A 26378-nucleotide genomic window follows, 5' to 3' on the forward strand; every position below is an offset into this window, starting at 1 on the left:
GTCAGAGGTCACTACCTGTCCTAACTGTCCCATAACTTTTACTTTCTCATTTCATGTGTTTTAATATCTAAGAAGTAAAAAATTGTTGGAATGTGCTTCTTTGTATGTACAATTTTAAATGATGTTGACTTCTTTGGATTATTGAACTGTCCTCTACTTTGCTGTAGCTGAATTTTTAAAATGTTAATTTTTAAGTCTTAAACTGTCTTTTGGAGGAAACATTGGAAGAGCTAAAGTAGATAGAGTTTATTTAAAATTTTTTAACACTGGATAAAATTTTTACTTTCGAGTCACAAATTAATTTGAAGCTGTGTCTTTTAGAGAGCTTATTCAGCTCTTAATTCCATTATAAGTAATATTTGAATGAATGTGTTTTATATCTGGAGTGATTTTTATCATCTGAGTAAAGGAAATATGTTTGATGGTTGTTGGGTACTTGGAAGGTATTACGGGTTACAGATGAGAAAAAAATGTTACTGCATCATTTCATGTTTACATACTGACCAGCATTTTCAGTGAAATACGCTTATTACGATAGGACTATAAAATGTTTTTCAAAGGTTTAATTATCCAGGGCAGATAGTTAAGACTATGTGATCATCCATTAAAAACTTTTCACATAGTCTTGCTTAAATGGATCCATTATGTTTACCCTTTATATTGTCCTCATCTGTAGTTTTAAGAAATTTACTTCATTTGTTAATACTTACTTTCCGTTACCTTCCCCTTTTCTATGACAATCTGTTGCTACTTGAAGACCTCTCTTGTATTCATCTTAGAGTTAATATTTTTAAGGCCAAACAGCCTAAGTTCTATGGTAATCAACTCCAACTTTGCATAATTAAAATCTTCTGCATAAAGATAAGTTTAAGTCAAATCAGATTGCAGATTTTATTAAAGAAATTGTGTTTTTAAGAGTTGACAAATATATATTGTATGGCTAAAACAAAGAAAATACTTCTTTTGCTTCTGCATTTAGTAGAAGAAAAACTATATATGTTTTTGACCAAAGTATAAAAGATGATTCTTTCCAGGGAGGTAAATTATGCAGAAGATTTTCACTAGCAGCTCTAAACGGCTATCCTCAATTAATTGTCATGAACATTTCATAGCCCTAGAAGGATGTTGGCTCACTTCAGTGTCATCCTGGTTTATTCATTCATTGTATTATTCAGCAGTCATTTTAACACTGTGCTACACACTTCAGGGACTCAGGAGAATAACAGAGTTTCTGTTTTCGTGAAGCTTCTCATCAGAGACAGCAAACATATGAGTTAGATCTAATTGGAGGCAAACTGAAATATATAGTGTAGTTAGTGTGGTTATCAGCACATAAATGAGTGATCCATCAACAAAAGGAGAAATTGGGAGGGTTTTATGGGCCAAAAAGATAGCATGATTAAATGTGATAGAGTATATGTCATGTTTTAGGAGTGATAAACATTCAGTTATGTGTGACGAATAGGATAATTGAAAAAATATGAAAGGTAATGATGCCAGAAAGTATTATGGGACAAGATCTTAAAACCGATGTTATCCAGGGAGTATGAATTTTATATGGGAATTCTTAAACTCCTTTTTGACTGGAAGATGAGCGTCTGAGTATCTGCGACTATTTGATGATAGTATGTACCAAGTTGTAGATGTTTGGCTTTTTTCAGGTTATCAAAGTGGGGGATGAGTTAACCATTGCTGTGAAGGATTCATCAACTATTTTTAGGCAGTTGGGTAAAAATGAGCAATTTAGTTTTAAGAAACCAACTGCGGCTCCAGAGTATGTTGGAAAAGTGAAAATAGAGATTAGGAAAAACAGGTAGGAGACTCTTAGTTTAATTAAGATGTAATTATACATCTAAGCTAGAAACGTAAAATGAGAATGCAAAGTAAGAAATCTGGGGAAAATTATATGTAAAAGTAATAGGACTTGGCTCTTATTGATATGATAGCTTATGAGAAAAATGTGGAGGAGTCCACCAGACAGTAGGAAATTCAGCCTAAGACTTGGGCAAGAGTTCTGTGGAGTTGTGTATTCAGAGGCCAGAGATGTGATGTTTAAAATTTTGATTTAAGATTTCCCAGGTATAAGAAAGCAAGAGGATTAAAGCATTGTAATTAAACTTTAAGCAGTGCATATTTATGTTATAGATAAGATAAACAAGAAGTCTAGCAATCAAATAAATAGGATTAAAATTAGTAGTGATTATTCAGTACAGTGTAGTTACATAAGATTATTCACAAGAGTGTATAAATCAAATTACAATGGATTAAGGATATAAATATGATGAGAAAGTAACTGTACTCTTTGAAGAAGTGTGCCATAGAAAAGAAGAAGAAATGGGGTGGTAGTTCAGGAGTAAAGTAGGAACCAATGGGGGGAATGTTTGCAGTGAGGCAGTATGTATAATCATTTAAAACATGGGCTTGGAGTCCTCTCATTTCCACGTTTGGACATAATGATAATAATACCTTCCATTTAAGGCTGTTGTGAGGATTAAATGTGTTAATGTGCAAAGAACTTTGTACAGTGCCTGGCATATAATAAATGCTTGCTACCTATTAACTAGTATTTGTTTCTAAGGCTAGTTTAAGTCCTAGAATTGATTGTAAGGATTAGATCAGGAGTATAGTGTACATGTTGGGATTTAAATATAGAGATATATTTTTTAAGACCATTGTTAGAACCAGAAGAGATTTTTTATCAAGTTCACACAGAAATGTAGGTGCATTGGCTGGGCGTAGTAACTCGCACCTGCAATCCCAGCACTTTGGAAGGCTGAGGCAGGAGAATTGCTTGAGGCCAAGATTTTGAGACCATTCTGGGCAACCTTGCAAGACCCTATCTCCACCAAAAAAAAAAAAAAAAAAAAAGTAGATGCAGAGCTGGAAGCAGAACCGAAATCATCAGTGTTACAGTCATTATTCTTTCCTGTCACCATTATATGTCTTTATGAAGCAAGGGAGAAAGAAGAACAGATGAAAGAAGTGAGGATTTTGAAGTTGGTTGAAAAATTTGATTGAATTCTGATCTGAATATTATAAGACACTTGCTTAACAAGTTGAAAGTAGGAAAGTAGACTTAAGACTCTATTGGATTTGGGGAAACTCTCAAGAATGGACTGGAAATTCAGCTAAAAGTGGATTACAAAATATTTCTAGAATTAGCATTTGTGGGGTTTGTGTGTTTTCACTCAAGTATTTGTCAAGCCCAGATGAAAGTGTAGACAGAATATAAGACTGGATTTATCTAAGTCTGGAATTGTGTAACATTAAAGAAATAGTAGCAAATGAGCAGAGTGTTGGTCCAAGCTTAGGCTCTATGGTAAAGTCAAGTCAAGGGAGAATAGAAAGGGGGTCACCATAAAGGTAAAAAGTGGGTTTAGTGGTTGTGTGGGAATAGGAGGATCAAGAAAAGAAAGAAGTTAGGAAAGGAGATATAAGTGTTGAATGACCATTACAAAAAGAGACAGAGGAAAGAAAAATCAAGATGTAGCAAAAGAAGTTGCTAATATGGATGGATGTAGTAAAAACCATGAAAGTAGATGTTTTTAAGAAATCATGAGACGAGAGTCTTGGAAAAGTCATAGGTTGATGCAGGGAATGGAGAAGAAGGAAATAAAGCCAGGTGCTGAAGTCTTTATGTAATGGGAGGAGATGTTCCAGTAATCCAATGGCTATTTTGATGGGAAAGAGTGTGGTATGATTAGGTGGCATTGACATTGGAAACCAAACTTATTGATGGTGGTAGAACAGCAGTTTGAAAGTAACATTGGGCGGTGAGGTGGAGTGATGCATGATGCATCCTTATTCTTTCCTTTGGAGAAAAGTTGAGGGAGACCAAAAATGACTTTTTGAGGGGATTGTGGAAGTTTCATTAGAAGAAAAGTAAGTTTTTAATTAAAAAGTTAATCTGAGGAACAGGTAGAATAAAAGTGTATCTGTTAATGGTAGAAGAGAATGGATTCCATAAGGCAAAATAAGAACGAAAGGAAGGTTGGTGGAAGAGAAAGAGGATTGAATTGTTTCAAGAAAGAATAGCAGGTGTCATGCTTATGAAAAGTAAAATTTTTATTTTCAAATCAGGAAATAAAATGTAAAATGTGCCTTCCAAACCCCTTGGTATACATGGAAGATTGGTTCTAGGACACACACAGTCCCACTCCCTACTGCCTACCCCCGCCCCCACACACCCCCGGATACTAAAATCCACTGATGCTCAAGTTCCTTGTATAAAATGGTATAGTGTTTGCATATGACCTATACACAACCTCTTATATGTACTTTAAATCATCTTTAGATTACTTGTATTACCCAGTACCATATAAATGCTATGTAAATGGTTGTTATACTATATTGTTTAGAGAATAAGGACAAGAACAACTTTCTATACATATGCAGTACACCATCGTTTTCCCCCCAAATATTTTTATCCAAGGTTGGTTGAATCGGAACCCAGAGATACAGAGGGCTGACTATACTTTAAGAATTAGAATTAGCCAGTCATGGTTGCAGGCGCCTGTAGTCCCAGCTACTCCGGAGGCTGAGTCAGGAGAATGGCATGAACCTGGGAGGTGAAGCTTATAGTGAGCCGAGATCGTGCCACAGCGCTCCAGCCTGGGCGACAGAGCGAGACTCCGACTCAAAAAAAAAAAAAAAAATTAGAAGGTGCTGCCAGGCGCGATGGTTCTTGCCTGTAATCCCAGCACTTTGGGAGGCTGAGGCGGGCATATCACTTGAGGTGAGGAGTTTAAAACCAGCCTGGCCAACATGTGAAACAACCGTCTCTACTAAAAATACAAAAATTAGCCAGGTGTGTTGGTGGGTGCCTGTAATCTTAGCTCCTCAGGAAGCTGAGTCAGGAGAATCGCTTGAACCCAGGAGGTGGAGGTTGCAGTGAGCTGAGATCATGCCATTGCACTCCAGCCTGGGCGACAGAGTGAAACTCCATCTCAAAAAAAAAAAAAAAAGAAGGGGCTTTAGAGTCCTACCACGAATGCTCTTCTGTTCAGTAGTACACAAGACTAATTACTACCAGATGTGAACAGGGAAAAGAAGTAAGACCAAAAAAAATAATAAATTACTTTGGATGGAACTTTTAGAATGGAAGATGGAGGGATAAATTTGATATTTTTCAGAATCATAAACTCTCACAAGTAAGGGGAACCTAAGGAAACAAGATGATTAGATGTAATAGGAGATACTGGACCAAAAAAAAAGAGGACATTAGATGCAAATTGAAGAAATCTGACAAAGAATGGACTTTTGTTAATTTATCAATATTGGTTGATTAATTGCAACAACTAATAAATTGCAATACCATACTAATGTATGGTGCTAATAATGGGGGATCTGGGGTTTCCAGGTTATATAAGAACGTTGTAATGTCTTAAGTTTGTTTGTAAATCTAAACCTTTTAAAATAGCTAAAAATTATAGATACAATTTCTAAATGATTTAATTAACAAAACCAGTTTAATTCTTCAGTTGAAATGAGCAAGGTTAGGGATACCTGTGTGTTTCAGTGTAATATCTGAAAGGAAGAGAACAGATACATAATTTGTATCACTTCTGTCTGGACTTAGGGTCTCTTGTCATATACATGGCTGGGCATCCATCAGCTTCTGTGGAGGAAAGGTTAGTAATTATAGTGTCAGAACTAACATGAGAATTTTAGGAGATTGCTGAGTCACTCACAGTGTCTGGGTGACCCATCTGATGAGGGCCATTTCACATGAAGAAGATTCCTGGAGCACCTTCTTTTCTTCAGCACATGATCGTTTAGGAAGCTCTTTTACATTATTTTATCTTTATAACAATCCTCAGAGTAGATCGAGTATTTTTATCCCTCCTTATCAATATGTGAAAACAGTTTTTTCCTGCATATCTGCTGCCTTAGCTAAAGATGCAAATCATTAAAGTTAAAATTATAATTTCTGTAGCTAAAAGTAATCTGTTAGAGCCAGTGTATACAGTATGTTTAATATGCTTTCTATAACTTTCTCAAAGGGCCCATGGTGAGTTTATTGTCCTCTCATTTAGCTGGGAGTTCAGAACAGAATTATTTTCTAGAATGTATTATGATATAAATAGTGCATCATGAAATATTTTGTAGGTTTGTATATTTTTATTGCAGCAGACAGTATTGAGATTAAACCTAAAAATACCTGATTGACAAAGTAATTTTTCAGACAAAAGTATATCGAGGGAAATTGGAGAATCTTCAGAGGCTTTAAAAGTCCAGGAAAATCTTAGACTACTCCAGTGATTTAGAACTGTGTAAAGGTAGCCTAAGTCGTTTTTCTAAGTTATCAGCTGAGGGGAGGAAATAATGAAAGAGAAATACATACTAGTGGGATTAAGGACAGGTGGTGGCTCCTCTTACCTATTAAAGCATTCTTAACACCATACTATGAACTGTGTAAAAGGAAGGATCTTTGGACATAATAGATCACCTGACAAGGTGGCCCAGAATGGTGGAAGTAAATCGACAAGTGAGGAGACTGAATTAGCATTCAGACAGTGGGGACCTCACACCTTGCATTCCCCTTTTTGGTAAGATTTTTATTACCTCCTTAGTTGGAAAGAGGTAAATTCATCTATTTTGAGCCCAAATTTTTCTGACTAGAAGATTGGTAGTCTTATTTTTACTAAAGTGCAAGATTATTTAGTAAAATATAGCATTCTCTGGCTTTTTTTTTTTTTTTTTAATGTTTCAGATCTGTCACACTAAAAAGGGCTTTAGGCTGGGTGTTGTGGCTCACCCCTGTAATCCCAGCACTTTGAGAGGTCAAGGTGGGAGGATTGCTTGAGGCCAGCAGTTTGAGACCAGCCTGAGCAACATAGTGAGATCTCAGTCTCTACTAAAAATAAAAAAAATTAGCCAGGCCTGGTGGCATGTGCCTGTAGTCCCAGCTACTTAGGAGGCTGAGGTGGGAGGATTGCCTGAGCCCAGAAGATAGAGACTGCAGTGAGCCATGATCATGCCACTGTACTCTAGCTTGGGTGACAGACTGAACCTTGTCTCAAAAAATAAAGGGTGGGGAAGCTTTAGCCTAGACTTTTAATTCTCAAATTACCATTATAAATTTATTTTAATTATTAACTAATTATTTTAATTCTCAATTAGTGTTTTTCCATGATAAGGCTTGATGTTCTAAACAATATCATACCACCAAGTTACCTCTGCTTGAAAACCCAGATTTCAAGAAAAAAAAATGTATTTTGAAAACAATTATGTCTTTAAAATTCTTTTTGACTGGTTTTCACCATCTTTAAATGTTTTTGGTAAGTAATTTTCATTAGATTATTTAAATGTATAGTGGCACAGTAGGGTTGTATCTCAGATATGAAGTGATTTTTCATAAAAATGAAGTGTTAACCTTAGGCCAGTATGTTTAGGTCAATACTGAATTTAAATAGATTGATAATTTTTTAAATATACTTTATGAATTTGTAATTTTTCCTGAGATTTCAAGAGGGAAAAATGAGTAGGAGATGACTGAGAGCTGTAAAGTTTGGGAGTGTCAATTAACTCATCATTCTTTTAAAAAATATATGTCATATATCACAGCATTTTCTTTTATTTGAAGTGAGTAAATGTTATCTTTTAAGTTCCTTAGTAGTTTTTGAGGACTCCATATATACAAAGCATGTGAATATTTGGTAGCGTTTTACAAATGTCCAGAGATTTGTGAGAGTTCCCGAGATCCTTATAGGGGGCCTACAAAGTTTAGTATTACTTTTCATGGTAATACTAAAATATAGTTTGCCTTTTTTTACTTTTTCTCTTAATAGCGTACAGTGGCATCACTCTGAAGGGTAATAGTATGTGTGTTTCTGTGCTTTAAAGAGTTAGTGGTTTTGTCCGGGCACATTGGCTCAGTCCTGTAATCCCAGTACTTTGGGAGGCTGAGGCGGGCAGATCACCTGAGGTCAGGAGTTCGAGACCAGCCTGGCCAACATGGTGAAACCCCATCTCTTCTAAAAATACAAAAATTAGCCAGGCGTGGTGGCGGGTGCCTGTAGTCTCAGCTCCTCGAGAGGCTGAGGCAGGAGAATCGCTTGAAGCCAGAAGGTGGAGATTGCAGTGAGCCAAAATCTTGCCATTACACTCCAGCCTGGGGGACAAGAGCGAGACTCCGTCTCAAAAAAAAAAAAAAAAAAAAAAAAGTTCTTGGTTTTAATTTCTGAAATGATAACCATTAATAGAACCCAAATTAACAAAAACTCCTTGTGATCCTCTATAGTTTTTAAGACTATAAAGGGGGCCTGAGACCAAAAATTTGAGAACGTTTTCACTTTGGGATACAAAGTTTAAGACAATTGTAGTTAAATAAGTAGGAGATACAGAGTATTTTAATAAACAGTAGATGGTTATAAGAGTCAAGAGATGTACAGAGAAAATGCTAGTGATGAGCAGATTTTTTTGGTAACTAATTTTAATTCCACAGTGAAGATTTTTTGGTTTAGTGGGCCCTTAGAATTGCTTCTTCCTGTTAGGATTAAAAGTGAAACCAGAAATTAAAATGATTTAATTTTTTTATTGTGGTAAAGATCTAATCCAAATATCCTTGATGGACTTTTAAAAAAAACAGGCTTTGTATTGTTAAAAAGAGAATTTGAGGCTTGGTACTGAACAACTTCTGCATGCCATATTGAAGTTGGTGGTTTTGTGTTTGTTTGCCATCAGTCGGATCTCATAAAGACTACGGAATTTAATAGAATTTTAAAGTTACCATTTTTCCTAAAAGGTAGCTAACTAAAGGCAGGAAAATAGGAGAATGATGCAACAATATAATAACTACATCTGGAGTTTCTGCTACTAATAAATAATTGTATTGTCAACTTTAGTCAAATATTCTGTGCATTCAGTCAGAGCTATCTGAAAATACTGATGAATAGTATTACAGTGTGGGGAGGTCACTTCTCAAGACTGCAAGAAAAAAAAAATTGTTGTGTGTAGGAATGCATGCCTGGGAATTAGGAATGTATGCTTGACAACAAATGAACATATCTGTTGAATGTTAAATGAGAACAACTTACGGGGTGGATAGTGAGAGGTATAGTATTTAACATGGAGAAGTTAGTAATATAGTAGAATATTTGATTGAAAAGATCCACATTGGTGTATTCAAAGACACACTGAAGACTATTATGCATTAGTAAGTATTAAACATGAGAATTTTTTATTTTAAAATTAGATTCTAATTTCTGAGATTTACTTTAAGAATAAAAGGGGATGAAACAAGATTGGCCATGAGTTCATCATTGTTAAAGCTGGGTGATGGCTACATAGAGGTGCATTATTATAGTCTCTTTACTTTTGTATATGTTGGAAATTCTTCCAAAACAAAATGTAAAGCCATAAAAAAGGTAGCAAAGTAAGAAAAAAGGAGAGCCAACAAAAAAGGGTATGGACAAAAAGCTGTGAAAAGAAACTCATCAAGAGCAAGAGTATTAAATGAGAAACATATGCCACTGACAGAGTTCTCAGAAGAGATAAAGGCTGAATTAAAAAGAGATGGAGGGGAAAGTTTCGTAAATCAAAAATTTAGGTTAAGGATTGTGAATATTAAAGAGCACTTCAGACTGCCAATGAAAGGTCACAGTAGTGTCTATAAAGTAAAAAGATCAAAAACTTGACTTTCAAAAGAGTAAGATCTCTAAAACCAAAGGTAACAGCAGATTCTTATGAAATGCACCAGAAAGCTGGAAAGAAAGAAGAAATAAAATGTGAACTTATGGAACAAGAGTGGTAAAGGCCCATTCTACCCAGGTATGTTATGAAATCAAATTCATTTAGTTTGGGTGTTTGTTCCTCTATGTTGGGAAGGTAAAAAAGAACATACAATTCATTTGTTTAGTGAACCAATATTTATGAGAAATAAGCTAGTGTGTAAGAATTTAAGGGATGAACGTATTCCAAGCTGATTGGTAATTGAAAAGTAGATGAAGGGTGCTAACACAAAAGGGAATTCTGTCTAGAATAAATGACTGAAGAGATGGTGACTTAAAGGTAGTAGGACAGCAGTAAGACTGGAAACTAGAACAATAAAATAAGGAAATGATAACATAGATTGGGAAAGGATAGGAAAATACTGAAACAAAATCTGTGTTATAGCGATGGTTTCTTGTTCTTTGAACTGGAAGAGTGTTGTTTTGAAGAAACCTGTATTATAATTACTTGAGTGTATAATTAAGAAGGCAAGCACATTTTGCTAAGATTTTCTTTATTTGCATGAATTAAATAATGATGTTCAGAGTGATTTGTCTCTAGGAGCTGAAAGACTACTATCTTTGTTTCTTAAGCTGTAATTATTTGTCTGATTTCAAGTGTGAGTTTATGAAGAAGATAGCACTTGCAGAAAATAGTGAATTACCATTATGTATGTCGAAAGTGATACTTTTTTACATTTGGCTTATTACTGTAAATCATGGAAGTGAATTTTCCAAGCCTGTGACTTGGAATTATATTCTTCATGCTTTGTTTGCTTTTCCAGAGGAAATAGAGTATTATATATTTGATATTTTAACATAATACAGGTATGTACTTTAGTTCAATTAATGGTTTTGTTGAAATCGATTATTTTTCTCTACTACACATCAGCAAACAATTTTTCTAAACATTATAAAAATTAACTTTCAGGAACCATTTGGAATGGTCAGCCGTAAGCCATGCAGCCATCGTGCTTAAATTGGTTTTTGTAAACGACTTGTGTGTGTTTCGTAAAATATGCTTTATTTTAAAATTAGGGCTTCCTGTTGCAGCTGTTCCAGGAGCTCTGAGTCCTTTGGCTATTCCAAATGCTGCTGCAGCAGCTGCTGCAGCTGCTGCTGGCCGAGTGGGTATGCCTGGAGTCTCAGCTGGTGGCAATACAGTCCTGTTGGTTAGCAATTTAAATGAAGAGGTTAGTAAAATAATCTCTAATGTTTATTCTTTAACTCCATTTCATTCGTGAAAGTTTTTCATGTTTATTTCATTTTGCACTTGCCTTTCTTTTTATGTACATTCATTAGTCGAAGTATTTTCTGTATGTTTCTACTTCTGAATAAAATCTATGTATTGTTTAGGTAATACTTTTCCTTAAACAGTCATGTCTCTTTATATTTGTATATTTTTTAACCTAACCTATTTTTCCTAAGAAAAATATGGTGAAGTACTGTAGTTTGGCTTATCATTTTGTTGTTCTCAAAGGCAAATGTGATCTAATTTGCAAATTTAACTGTAAAACAATTTTGCTCTTTGCCTTTTCTAATTATTTGCTTGTTCATTTCATGCTTATATGTCATTGCATTTTTTTTAAATCTTATTTTATGTGAACTACTCTAATACATTTTTCTTTGAAGGTTCTTCCAAAGATCTTGACGAGGCACTCTTCCAGTCTTTCTTAGTAATTTTTTCTTTGCAGTTATTAGTCATTGTCTTCTAAAAATATTTTTTAACTTTATTCCCCCACCCCTTCCTTCCTGACCCCCGACCCACCCCACCCACCTCGCCCAGTTAAATAAAATTTATTGCTAAGTTATTTTCTTTAGTTGTACATTTTATGTCTGGTATATTTTATTTTGAATGCTATGAAAGCTGGTATGAAATGTGGGAAGCTCAGTGTATCAGTTTATGATGTCTAATTTGAATTTGTTTCATTTTTAATTGGCCTCTGTTAATATGAACATTAGCTTATTTTATCCATTTAATACTATTATCATTCACAGTTCTGCATGCTAAAATGTTTGAATCAGAGTGCCTTTGTTTTTGTTTTAAGACTTTTGCCTGCATTTCATAACCAGCCATGCTTATGCAGTTAAAGTTCAAAGTTAAAAATTCCTATGCATGCTTTCCTTACCTATGTTGAGATGAAATGCTGTAATTTACTCTTTGATATAGATGTACTTTACCCATATTTGTCTTGGATGACTACATTTTACTCAGTTTTTCTTGTACAGTACATAAACCAACCATTTTCTGACCAAATTCCTGCATTTCCTATGTACTGACCTATATTTTATTTTGTTTTTGTTCCCCAATTCCTTATTTTTTTCTTCTGCATTGCTGTTTCCCTTCCCCATTTCATCCTTTTCCCTGTGTGTTCACCTTCCCTTTCCTTGTCTTTTCCCAAATGCCCATTCCCTTCCCTGTCTTATCCTTTATTTTCCTTGTCCTTGTCTTCATTCCCTGTCTCCATTCCCTATGTTCATGCTTCTGTGCTTGAACAAATGTTCCTCGGACCAACTTGCCCCAATTAACCGCCTTGAACCATGATCCATGACCACCTCACCATTCTGCGGGAACCACCCTTCGTTATGGATGATCTGTTCATCTCCGCTCTTCCTCGACTCTTCTCTCTTCTTGTCTTACGCTGCTTGCTCTTCTCTCCTTCTAAAGATGGTTACGCCCCAAAGTCTGTTTACCCTCTTCGGTATGTTATTGTTAGCACTATACTTTTATTATTGATTTGATTTTTGTTTCACCTTAATTCTTATTTGTAGCTAGCACTTTGGCTTAAAGTTGAATAGTAAATCTTTTGCTATTTTTCTTTGCTATTTAAAACTCTCCATAGACACAAAATTTGTTTTAATGCATGCTAATTTATTTTGCATGGTCTTTAATTTAATATCATTCACATAGCTTTGAGGGTTTATCAAAAATTATTCTTTTCAAAATTCACTGTTCAAAATCTTGATCTTCTTTATTCATTTGTGAGAATGATGAGATTGAATGAGTGATCATGTTGATGTCTGAATGTTTCATTGATATGTCAGAAAGATAATCTTTAGGTGACTTTCACATAAAATTAATTCCATTTTTGGATTACCTCTCTGTGGCTCCAAAAAAGGTGTTTATGGAGATGTGCAGCGTGTGAAGATTTTGTACAATAAGAAAGACAGCGCTCTAATACAGATGGCTGATGGAAACCAGTCACAACTTGGTAAGATTAAACTATGTTTCATCTGTACATCTTCACTTCTGCTTTCAAATGCGTATGTGAATCTGTGAATAAAAATAAACTCCTTTACATCAGTAAGAAATTATTTATTTTAATGGCCAGGGCTCAAAATGTCATTTTAATGTGAATAGTTGTATGTGGTGAACATATTTGTATTTTTCTGCTATCCTCCTACTGTTTTTCAAATGCACTCATAATAGGAAAAGATTTTAGCTTCAAAATTGTAATAATAGTTTCACATGAGAATTACCTATTTTGAAGATTCATAGTGATTTTTGTTCTAGCTACTCCTTGTTAATAGAAGCTAACTGTTCATATACCCATAGAATCCTTCTTAATGCCGTGTTATTTTAATTCTTGTAAAGTCTTGCGATACCAGGTTTACAAAATGAAAAGCTTGTGCTAAAAACACTGTTGTTAATCACTTTGGGAATCTTAAAAGGTAGTTTAGTCAAGTTACACTTTATATCATTACTTAAATAAGTAATTGATTATTTTAATTAAACTTATGTCATTTGACTTCATAGTTGAATACATAAATCTAGAACACACCTGCACATTCACACCAGTGATTGACTGTAAATGCCAGGATGTTCTTACAGCTCTGTTCATTGAGATTCAGGGATAATGGTGCCTCAGACTGATTGTATTCACATTGTTAATTTGTAAATTTGCCATTTTTGATGTTAGGACGAGTGTATTTTTGCTTTTATATCCCTGTGAGACTCAGATGAACAACTTGTTACACTAGACCAATTTTGGCCTTTGGCATCACGTAGAAAATTTTGAATTTCAAACACATAATAGGTTTGAATTTTAGTGTTTCTTGGCAATACTCTTAGCAACTCAGATGAGGTATAAAACTATCCATCTGGCTCTCCATTTTTAAAATGGTGGTATGTGTCTTACAGAGGTATGAAAGTGCTGATTATGTCATGATCCTTAGTATATATTTTCCTCTGTGTGCACTTCTGTACTCTGGTTGGAATAGTAATTGCTGTTGCTTTCATACATGTTGTAAGTAGCACTTGGCAGTACTTCATAATCAGAGTGTTCTCAAATATGTCATTTTTTCCCCTAATTGTTTGAGGTATGGGTGGCATTATGTGTCATTTAAATAAAGGATGCAGAGTCTTTATGGTTGATAATTACCTGTGGTAGAGTTACCTCAGATCTTCTAGATAGTTTTTGTTTTATGTAAAGACTGTTCTAAGTAATACTTTAATTTTTTGCCATACTTGTAGTCTGCTTGGGCTGCCATAACCAAAATACCACGGACTGAGTAGATGAAACAACGAAAATTTATTTCCTCAAAGTTTTCAGAAATAAAACTTTGGGGTCTAGAAGTCCCAGATGAAACTGCTAGCAGATTGTTTCTGGTGAGGTCTCTCTTGACTTGCAGCCAACCATCTTCCCCAAGTGTCCTCATGTGGCCTTTCCACTGTGCAGGCGCGTTAAGAGTCTCTTCCCCTTATAAGGATACTAGTCCTGTTGAATCAGGGCTCTACTCTTAATGACCACATTTACCTGAATTACCTCCTTAAAGGCCCTGTTTTTAAGTACAGTTACATTGGGGGTTAGGACTTCAACATACAAATTTTGGGAGGACACAGTTGAGTTAATAGTACTTAAATTTGTAAATCATTTATTGTCATTAAAGTTTTGACTTGCTAGGAAGGCTTATAAGTTTTGGACTATATGTAGTGGTAAATAATTCATTTCTCATTGCTGCTAGGTAGATTTTTGCTTTCGTGAACTATGTGACCATAAAAGTATGTACTGACACCATCACTTCCTTTAAAGCACACCCACACACACACACCCCCACACCCACACAAAACTCTGTGGTGTACTATTGAGAACAAATAAATGAGGCCAAAACATTTTTTTGTTTCTGAACTCTATTCTTATTCTTTTTGGTTTTCAAGGGGACTCTATTTGTGAGTATTCATTGCTTTGTATTATAGGCAGATGTCTTTATGCTTAAGAGGTAACATGGGAAAAATAAGTGGCAAGGAAAATTAAGAGAGATACTCAGAAATGTTTTAATGTGAATGGAACTGTAAATCTTACAGGCCATGTTAAATTGTTGCAGACCAGAGTTTTAAAATTTGTAAACATTAAGGTGTTTTCAAATATTAATACTCTTAGAATTTTTCTTAGAGTATTATTGGGTAATATTTCTTAGAGTATTACTGTATAATTTGTAAATTCTCATCTTTAAAAGTAGTATATTGATCTCCAAGATTAAAATAAATTCTAACGAAATGCCAACTAGTAGTTTATTCATAGTAAAATAATTTAGTTTCTCTAGTTCATGTTTTCAAGAACTATTTTTTTAAATGCCTGGTTTTAATATATAGCTACCATCTCAAAAGTAAACTTAGTTCTTATTTATAATAAGCCTTTACAAAATTATATCAAAATGTTCTGTAAAGTGAGTGGAAATCATTCTGCTGTTATGATATTTGAACAGTTTTTGTGTATATTGGTTTTCACTTCCACTGTTATGAGTAATGAGTAATTGCCACACTTTGGGGGCATTGCTGTTTTCATAAAAGAGAGATCTTACCCTCCAAAACAAAACAAGGGAAGGAGAGGGAGACAGCAAATTTATATGGAGAAAAATAGGGAAAAATTAAAAATTATGGTAGAATCAAATTCTGATGCATCAGTAATAGTGAAAAATGTAAAGGAATAAATTTGTTAACTAAAAAGATTGTCAGACTTAGTATTTAAAAAGCTACCTGTATACTTTTTACAAGAGACATGTAAAGCAGAAGGATGGAAAGATTGAAAGGAAAAGGATGTGAAGAGATACTAATATACTGGGCAGATAGTAAGCAAAACAAAACTTAAATACCTTTATTAACTTAAGACCGAGAATGGATAAAGGATTTAGTTCACTGGGAAGATATAACAGTTTGTGTATATGTGTGCCTAGTGAAATAGCTTCAAAATACATAGTAAGTGGATAGAACTACAGGTCGACTTGAGCAAATCTATTGTAGTGGTGGATTTCAGTTCACCTTTCTGAATTACATGTCAGACTGACCCGAAAAAGACAAAATCAACAAAGATACAAATGATACAATTACCTTAACAGAATTATGTGTCTAAAAGTTACACATCCAGTACAGTTTTTAAACACATATGGAACATTTTTGAAAAATCAGCCACATACTAAACCATAAAGCAAGCTTCATCTAATTTCAAAGAGTATCATACAGACCTCATTCTCTGACTATTGCACAATTAAGTCAGAATTAATAACAAAAAAATGCATTTAAAATCTGTGTCCAGAGATGTAAAAATAAGTCTCAGTATTGCATGAGTCAAAAGTTTGTTTTTTTGTTTTGTATTGTTTTGTTTTTTGAGACAGGTCTTGCTCTGTCCCCCAGGCTGGAGTGCAGTGGTATTGTGGCTCACTGCAGCCTCGACCTCCCAGGCTCAAGCAATCCTTGTACTTAAGCCTCCCAAGTAGCTGGGACTACAAGCATGCATCACTTGCCTGGCTAATTTATTATTATTATTATTTTTTGTAGAGATGAATTCTCACTCTGTTGCCCAGACGGAAGTTATTTTAATGGGAATATAAAAATACTTAAAATTAAGCGATAAAGTACTATATACATATAAATTAGATATATGTGGTACAGTGAAAGAGATGTCTTGACGGGAAGTTTTAACTTTAAGAATAACAGTGTTACCCCCAGGAAAGGAGATATTAAAGATAAGACTAGAAATCAGTGGTATAAAAGACAGTTGAGAGAAGAAAACATGCCACAAGTTGGGTTCTTTGAAAAGACTAAAGAAATGGACAAACATCTAAAGATTGATTAAAACATGAGAGTGGTAACACAAAAAAATATTTTTTTAATTATAAAGGGGAGAACCATTGAAAAAGCTCCAGTTTCCACATCATATAAATGCCACCTATATCTGTAGATTTCTTGAGGTCTTTTAAATTTTTTATTATTCATTAATATCTTCTTCATAGATGGATTAAGGGAAGGGTAAAAAAATTACATTCAACCAAAAATGCCATTTCAATTGTGAAACACTGACTTTTTCCTTCTTTATTATTGCCTTGTCCATTTATGCCATATTTCTTGGAATAGGAGACTTCAAAGTGTAAGATTTACATTGTTTAAAATTTTATTTATTTAAAATTAGTAATTCAGATAGTTTTCTTCTGCTCTGTTTACTCATTGTGTACTTTCAGTTTTTGACAAAGCTTTTGTTTTCTTTTTTACTTAAAAACTTTGGTACTCTAATTATCCTCCCCCTTCCCCTTTAGATCACTTCAAATCCTATTGTCAGCAATCAGCTGGCTAGAACTCTCATTACCTGGCTACCTTCTGAGGTAGCTGTTTGGTTATTTTGCTTTATTCTAATCCCATTCCTCTATCACTCATCTGTTCTGTATACAGTTACTATGCCTGGGACTTTTTATTTTCTTATTCCTTCCCTCCATTATCTCAAAGCTCAGCTGTTTGTGCTGTCTTTTTATTTAGACAGCTTTTTTTCTGACAACCTTAAGTCTACTTATTTATATCACTTTATTTCTCAAACCCATACTTAATAACACATTTTGTCTGAGGTAGTAGCACTTTATCTAAACAAAAGTTAATTCACTTAAAACAGTTATAGAACTTTAAAATTTTATAATTCAGTGGGTTTTATTGTAAAAGGATTTTATGTACTGTCACTGTAGATAATTGGTTTTACAGGTATAAGTGTAAATTTGCAAGTATATGAAATTAAGTATGTGAAATGCAGTACGAGAAACAAATAAGAACATTCAGGCTTGTGAGAAGATTGTTTGTTTTTTTTTTTTTCCTGTTAGCCTTGGCGGAAAATCTGAGAAAACTTAAAACATATAACACTGGAGTGACAATCAGGAAGAGTGCCCCCCCCCCCGTTTTTTTAAACAAATTAGAGAAGTAAGTTCAGTGGTTAGTGGTTATCACAATAAGAAAAATTTAAGCAAGTTATAGGTAAAATAATTTACTTTTCTGAATGGTACCTCATATTTTGACAGCATTATCCTTTTCAGGTCTGTTTTATGTTTAATTGGTTTATTTATACATGTGAGTATGAGATTCGTGGATTTAACCAGTTCTTTGTATCTTCTGTGTCAAAATGTATACTGTAGTATACTGTTTATATTAGAAACTCTTTGAAAGTGGATGTTCTCAGTTTCCTGATCTTCCACGTTGTCTTTATCTCTCTGCTGTTTTTTATTTGTTTTTGTTTTGTTTTTGTTTTGAGACGGAGTCTTGCTCTGTCACCCAGGCTGGAGTGCAGTGGCACCATCTCAGCTCACTGTAACCTCCACCTCCTGAATTCAAGTGATTCTTCTGCCTCAGCCTCCTGAGTAGCTGGGACTACAGGCACGAGCCACCATGCCTGGCTAATTTTTGTATTTTTAGTAGAGACGGGGTGTCACCATATTGGCCAGGCTGGTCTTGAGCTCCTAGACCTCGTGATCCGCCCACCTGGGCCTCCCAAAGTGCTGGGATTACAGGCGTGAGCCAACACGCCTGGCATCTACTGTTACACTTTAATGTTTTCATCTAGTTGATTATAGTCATTTAGACCTTCAGTTTAACCAAAGGGCATGACATACTAGAAATGGTCTTTTTTAGTTATTTTGACTGGTGAATAAAACATGTAACTGTTTCTAGCATCAGACCAGTTCATTTAGTTTAAAAATGATCCAGCAGCTATGTCAAGAAATAGTCATGTAATGTTCTTTGTTCACACACTGCACTATGTTCTGGGGTAGAGGCAAAGGTTTGAATTTTGGAATATTTGCATTATACCAATTGAGCTTTCCAAATCTGAAATGCTCCAGTGATCATTTCCCTTGAGCAACTTGTTGGCATTCAGTTTTGGATTTTGGAACATTTCAGATTTCAGATTTCTGCATTAAGGATACTCAACCTGTACAGACTGGGAAAGGTATAAGCCATATTAAAGAATGAGTTTCAACTTTGTCCTTGAGTTTTAAGCATGTGTTGACATGATCAGATTTGTAATTTACGAAGGTCATCAAGCTGCTGTATAGAAAATGGATTGGAAAAAAAAAAAATCCAGCAGGAAGACAAACGATGAGACTGAGGTATCCAGATAAAAAATAATGGCAGTGAAAAGTAGAGAAATAGAACATGAATTTGAGAGATAATTAGGAGGAAGGCTATCACAGTATTTAGCAATTAGGATGTGTAACAGAAGGGAGAAAAAGAGCTAGGGATGATTATTAAGTTTCTTGTGTAGCTCACTATATGATTTGTCAGCAGGATTGTTGAGGAAGATAGATATTCATAATCTGGATTTTCATTCTATGAAAGTAGCTGGCTTTTTTGCCAGAATGCCATGTCTAGTACAAATGAAAATGTACTTAAGTCTTGTCACCAATGGCTAGGGTAAATTGGTGATTTATTTTAAAATCATAAGAAAATTCAAAATTTTAAGCTGTTACTTTAAAAGAATTATTTTTGTTTTGAGCTTTGATATTGTTTGTTAATAGACATGCTTTCTTTTTATAGCCATGAATCATCTTAATGGACAGAAAATGTATGGAAAAATTATTCGTGTTACTCTGTCGAAACATCAGACTGTACAACTACCTCGAGAGGGACTTGATGATCAAGGGCTAACAAAAGATTTTGGGAATTCCCCATTGCATCGTTTTAAGAAACCTGGATCCAAAAATTTTCAAAACATTTTTCCTCCTTCTGCCACTCTTCACCTATCTAATATCCCGTAAGTATATAAGCTAGAGTATATTAAGGAGATACATTCTATTTTGATAAAATGTGAAATTTATTATTAATCTTCACTTTTTCTTCCCATTCAATTTTCCTAGTCCATCAGTAGCAGAAGAGGATCTACGAACACTGTTCGCTAACACTGGGGGCACTGTGAAAGCATTTAAGTTTTTTCAGTAAGCAAGCTTCCTTATCTTTAAATTAGTGTCCTGATAAAAGTTTTCTTTAAGTAGTTTTTATTCTTGTTGTTTATAGAAATTTTTGATTCTGGAATGGCCAAAATTCAAGTATTTAATAAGCCATTTCTTATTTGTATGAAGTATCTGATTTTATAATTTTGTTTCAGAAGAGATCACAAAATGGCTCTTCTTCAGATGGCAACAGTGGAAGAAGCTATTCAGGCCTTGATTGATCTTCATAATTATAACCTTGGAGAAAATCATCATCTGAGAGTGTCTTTTTCCAAGTCAACAATTTAAAAAGGGGAAGATGAAGATTGGGGGTGAATCACATTGTTCAGTGTCATCACCTATTGACTGTTCAGAAAAGTGGGGACCAGAGTTTGATTTTTTTTGCTTTTGTTTTTTTGGGGTTTTTTTTTTTCCATGCTGTTATCATTCCTTGGTTATAAAATGAAATGGCATATGTAAAGGCAGAGTTGTTAACTGCTATATTTCATCTGTTCTATAGGGAAGCCATTTTTGTCTGTTTAAAATTTCAGTTTAATTTTGCTTTTTTTTTTTTCTTCCTTTCAACTTAGTTGACATACGTGCCTTAAAAAGGAAAACTAGTGTTGCTATTGTGCATTTACTAGAAAAAAGGAATTGGTTGTTTAGGGCACACTGTTATATGGGAATTAAAATATGTTTAGGCAGGGGTGTGTAAAAAGGTTAAGTTTTTGTTTCTCCTGCTTGGAACTTATTTTGAATTACTGGCTTTCACCTTTTTTTGTATTTAATCAAATAAGATACATGATATTGAAAGAATAAAGCAGCATTTTTAGTTTTTACTACCTTAGGCTTTATTGCTTTAAAAACAACATTGGCCTTTTGTATCTCACAATTCTGGTCTAGATTCAGTTATGAATGTAGGCATTAGTTAAAATTAACAAGATGCAGAGTATTAATTTCTTAAGACAACAAAGTGATTTCTGTAAGTTTGAGCCCTATGTGGAAAGCATTGTGGAATCTTAACCTTTTTGTACACACTCTTGTGGGACGTATCATATAAATGTCAGCACTAAGTAATGTCTTGTTTGTGGCTGAATATTTTTCGTAGATGTTTTTGAAGTTGACATGACTTACGTGCATTTAAATATATATTGCCATCCTTAGTTTGTAATTAAGATTTGGAATATGGTTGTGGATTTCTGAGCATGTGCAGACTGGTCTAGCTAGTTCAGGAACTGGTGCATGTATTTTTCAAAGATAAAGAAAGTGTACTGCGAAAATATGCAGGAAGATTAATTTTGTGGCAGTTTTCTAAAACTGACAACCAGGTGGGACCAAAGTTTATGTGCCTTTAGTCTTAATTTACCTTGCATTGTAATATTCAGTTTTAATAAATCTTCAAAATATTTTGTATTTAGGAATAGATCTGACTTTAATAAAAACATGGCTCAGAATCTACAGGTCAAATTAATTTGAACAGTTCTTGTCAATCTGAATTGTTGATTCTGTTTAAATGACCAATACTTTTTGAAATTGATGTACTTAGTTTCAAGATTCATAGATTCTGTTATCTATGTAGACAGAATGGTCATGTATATTTTCTATTAGTTGAGTTTTTACATCTTTAGAAATGTAAAATTCAGTATAGTTTGAAAGCGGCACAATTAAAAATTAATTTTCTAACAAAGTTGGGAGGTTTGATGGTTGTTTAATTTCATTTTGTGTGTACTCTGCTTACCTCTGTAGCATGCTCAATAAACACTTCTGTAGCTCTATATTCACCTTTTCTGTCTTTCTCTGCTGCCTTTTCTCTCTCCTCCTCTTTGTTTTCACTCCACTGTGCTTCTGAATTCATGTTTATTCTCTGCCAGGGTGGGAAAGGAGTAATAATATTACAATTCTATGGCTTTATACCATAAATAAATCTAGATGCTGTGAAAATATACCAGCTGTTTTTTTTTAATTTAAAAGATAGTAACTGCTTTTCAGGAGGACACATATTAAACATTTCCCACCCTGTTATAATCTACTGCTTTAAAGACATAACTTTTACTGTAGCTTGTTAATTCTATCTCTTTTGTTGTTGTTGTTTTTTTTTTCCAGTAGATTTATGCACTAATAGATCTTTTGGATTTGCCATGCTCTCTTGCTGCAGTTTCATCTTTCATCTTTTGTGTCTGCTAAAGATTTCTTACTAATAATCTTAGACTATCTTGTGAGTTAACTAAAAGAACTTGATGTTACTGGGAAGAAAGAGCAGCATATCGCCTGCTTTTGCTGTGGGTGGGAAGGATGATACACATTCAAGTATTTAAAAACTTAGAGTAATTTGCATTTAACAACTAAACATGTTACTACTTTAACTTAAACAGTTACAATTAGGGTGCTATTTATATTCAAAATATTTTGGTCAGTGTTTCTAAACAGATATGTTGGTGTCAGATAACTTTGGAGTTATGCATGATGTTTCTTAGGTTTGCTCTGTTACAAAATATCCCACACTTATGCAAAACTTATAGGTAGGATAATAAAAAGTAAATGAAGGAACATAAAATATGTTTTACTATACCTAATATAGTAATTCAGTTACCTCCAAGAAAGAAGAACATAGTAATTTTGTTTACACTAGTGTCACTGTTGTCATCTGAAGAACCACCATTAGAGTCAACAGTTTGGGATGATTTGGAAGCTAGGTGATCTGTGTTTTTTTTTTTTTTGTAGCACAGAGGAACTCTAGCAACATCAGGTATGTCTAAAGTCTAAGAAACCAATCCCAGGGTTAGTGAACAGTAATTGAACAAAGCTGCTCAAGGTGGCGTTTTTCTCAGTAATGAGTGGTGGTGATAATATTTGAAAGTAGCTTTTGCCACCTTTTCAGGTGCTCATTGTGGGTGGCATTGCCTTGGGAAGGAGAAACTTAAGTCCCGAGCTGTGTGTGGGAACTTAGTTTGCGCCATTTGCTAAGCTGGTGAGAGTTCCCAATCTCCCTAGTGGGAGGTAACCAGAAACCAGCTCTTCTTGCCTGAGGACTTACAGCAGATTCTATACTCTCTTACACTATACCCCAATACAGCCTTCCTTCCAAAGCACCAAGTCAGTAAAGGGGGATTTTGACATTCTGGAATATTTTTAATTCAGTACATGAAATTAACCCAGACCTTGGCATATAGCGAATTACTTATTAAAAGTTAGGTAAAAATAATAACAGCTTTGTTGTATATTAGTACTCTATGCCTCTTAGAGTGAACTAGCTAACAATGAAGTATTCTTAGGACTCAGCTGCTTTGTTAATAGAGGTATTAACTTGAATATTTAAAAATAACTTTAATCAGAAAAATTATTTTTGACATTTAATAAGATGTATTTTGGAAATGGTCTTTTTTTTTTTTTTTTTTTTTTTTTGAGACGGAGTCTCACTCTGTCACCCAGGCTGGAGTGCAGTGGTCGGATCTCAGCTCACTGCAAGCTCCGCCTCCCGGGTTTACGCCATTCTCCTGCCTCAGCCTCCGAGTAGCTGGGACTACAGGAGCCCACCACCTCGCCCAGCTAGTTTTTTGTACTTTTTAGTAGAGACGGGGTTTCACCGTGTTAGCCAGGATGGTCTCGATCTCCTGACCTCGTGATCTGCCCGTCTCGGCCTCCCAAAGTGCTGGGATTACAGGCTTGAACCACCGCGCCCGGCCGGAAATGGGTTTTAAAGCACCTACTTAAGGAAGAGATATCTACAGTTTAATGTTAGCATTTGAAAGCAACGAAGAAAATTTTTGCTTAACTAGGAAGTGTAATGAATCATTATATTAGAGATTAAATTAACACTTTGGAAGCATTTTAGCCCGTAGAGTTAAGGTTAGTGTAGTGAAATTATGGTGATTAGCTTAATTCATTATGTACATCTATTTGTATCACCAGATAATTACTAGGTAAAGGACAAATCAAAGCCTCAGTATTATTTGTAAAATGGAGGCAATAAGTTCTGCTCTGCTCACCTCACAGGATTATTATAGAGGCTCAAATAGGATAAGTGAAGAAATGCTATGCAATTAGTAAACTGTTAGGCCAGAGAGTTCCCAGACTGCCAGATTTGCCCACAGTAAACTTCATTATCCGCAATACATGTTATCCTAATATGTCTTTTTGCTACGAAGAAATACTAATGTTTTAAAATTATTTACTAGTTTCATAAAGCAGAAAGATGTAAAATGCAGTTATAGAGAGCATCCCAAGCCAAACGAAAAGAAACCATGGATTTAGTTTTGTATTTTGTTTGAACTTGATAGCCCAATCATAAAATGCACATATTTAATTATATTTAATTATAGACTGCACTTAAGATTTCATATGTATAAAAAAGTTGCTGTGAAACTTAGAGGTAATTCTAACACTCAGGAATGTCAAGGCTAAGGAAGAAAGACATATTCTCACGAGCAGCTCTGAACTTCAAACAGGATTTTCTGGCTGCCTTAATATATTAAAATGGAGCCTAAATCCAAAAACGTTTTTTTCATCCAGAAGAAAGTACAGAATGCAGTGAAATTGAGTATACTAGAAATTCTGATGGCAAGAATTGAGCAGAAAGTCTTAATTTTAAACCACAATATTCATTGGTTATCTAAAACCTTCGTTTTATTCTTTGTTATTTTGAATAGTTTCCCTTTAAATTTTTTAGTTTCGAATTTTGCAAATAAAAGTGTACATGTTAAAGTTACAGAGTATTAGATTATTCACATTAAGAACTGTTCAAATACGCAGAAAAATAAAACCATAATGAACACCTGTGCACTTCACTCAGCTATATCACTACCTTTTTCCATATTTTAAATGTAATTATATATTAGTTGAAAGGAAATGTTACAGAATGAACTGAAATCCCATATGAACCTCTTTCTGATCTTAGTTCAAACCTCGTTCTTTCCCAAGAGGTAATTGTTCCCTTCAATTTAGTATCTTATTATTCAGTGGTTGCTTTTCAAGAGGAATTTGTCCTAAATTTCTTGTTCTGCCTAGTTATAAAAATGGCAAATAATATAATACTAGGTGTTTAAATAGTACAATATTTTGTTCAAAACACATTTTATAATTTTTAACAGATTGGACATTGATAATCCCCTTATCAAATCTCATGACGTAACCAATTTTTAATAAGGATTTTAAATCGTGTTTAAGAAATAAGTCATTTGGGCCCCAGGTTTCTCTTAAATATATAAACAAGGAGCTATATCATTGGTATTTTAGAAGCTGAATTATGTGTAAGATCCTTAAATACAAACATACTCTTTGTAGCTTCACAGAGCCACCCTTTTTGCACTTCTCCCCCTTTTCTTCCTCCCTCCTTTGCTCCCATTTCAATGGACAGAAAGACTATGCGGCATCTCTATTTTCATTCACTTGGTTTATTGTCTTGGTATGTTGTATAGGTTTTTGAATCAAAGGAATTTATAACATTTTAGATATTTCAAACATAGAAAAACTAGAAGAATGTAACAAACCCTTGTCAGCTTCAGTTAGCAACTTACATCTTCCTCGTTTCCTCCACCCAGTTATCCTTTATTAATGTAAATCTTAGACATATTTTATCATGAAATTTTGTGGCATATATTTGTGGTGTTTTATTCCTGGTCATAGTTGCTCTCTCTAATATCTCGATTAGCCTAGCTTGTCAATACTACTTCAGATCCTAGAACCTCGCTATTAAAAATGCAGTCACCAAACCAGTGGCAAATTAATATCACCTAGGAGTTTATTAGAAACTCAATCTATGATCCTACTGAATCTACACTTTGGCAAGATTTGGCAGGTGATGCATTTGGACATAAGTTGAAGAAGCACTCTTAATAGAATGCATTTTTTTCAGTTCTGTAAAAATCAGCTTCCAAGTTTTTTCCTAAGTGTGGAAATTATTTCTTAGTAATTTTAAGTTTTGCAGATATGTAGTTAATAATACCAAGAAATAATTGAAAAGGAACCCGGATATCCAGTTTTAACCTCCTGTTTTAAAGATAAACAGTTCTAGAGCTCAAATAGTTTAGCAACATTTATTGTAACATACCTGTAGTTAGAATCCAAGTCCCTGGCTTTCCAATCCAGTCTTCAGTGTATTACACTGATCAAAAGAAATACAGGCCTGCTATTATTCATAAATTTATTACGTACAAGTTGATAGCTTATCATAGAAATCAGTATGATCAGTATTAAAAGTCAAATTTAACAGGGAAGGAATGTCCATGTGAATTGATTTTTTTTAATAGACTGCAAATTAGTACTCTTAATTCCTGATTTGTTTATTACATTTTGTGGTTTTATAAAATGATACTCGGGTCATTTTCATAAATAGCTTTTCTACTCATTTAATGCTTCCTCAGTCACTTTTTCTACTATTGCATAACGCAGTCTAACAGTTGAAATGCCTAAGCCTTACTGAATAATGACTCTGATATTCTCTCTGAGAGTTAAAACTGTGCTATAAATATACATTTACCTGTGCGAAGTATGCCT

General features: G+C 34.3%; 1 protein-coding gene across 2 annotated transcripts in view; it reads left to right on the forward strand.

The window, feature by feature from the left end:
- PTBP2 (polypyrimidine tract binding protein 2) overlaps positions 1 to 21573 on the forward strand; it is an 843808-nt gene extending 822235 nt beyond the window's left edge. The window contains exons 10-15 of one of the 2 annotated variants that reach the window (XM_050807386.1): positions 10749 to 10903; positions 12379 to 12412; positions 12830 to 12922; positions 19495 to 19711; positions 19815 to 19892; positions 20063 to 21573. In XM_050807386.1, the coding sequence (XP_050663343.1) occupies positions 10749 to 10903; positions 12379 to 12412; positions 12830 to 12922; positions 19495 to 19711; positions 19815 to 19892; positions 20063 to 20195 (710 nt within the window). In that variant the 3' untranslated portion in view covers positions 20196 to 21573. The remainder of the gene's footprint in view (positions 1 to 10748; positions 10904 to 12378; positions 12413 to 12829; positions 12923 to 19494; positions 19712 to 19814; positions 19893 to 20062) is intronic. The other variant, XM_050807397.1, reaches the window with a different exon arrangement.
- The last annotated feature ends 4805 nt before the right edge of the window (positions 21574 to 26378 follow it).

Source organism: Macaca thibetana, chromosome 1 (genome assembly GCF_024542745.1).
Source record: "Macaca thibetana thibetana isolate TM-01 chromosome 1, ASM2454274v1, whole genome shotgun sequence".
Taxonomy (NCBI): Eukaryota; Metazoa; Chordata; class Mammalia; order Primates; family Cercopithecidae; genus Macaca; species Macaca thibetana.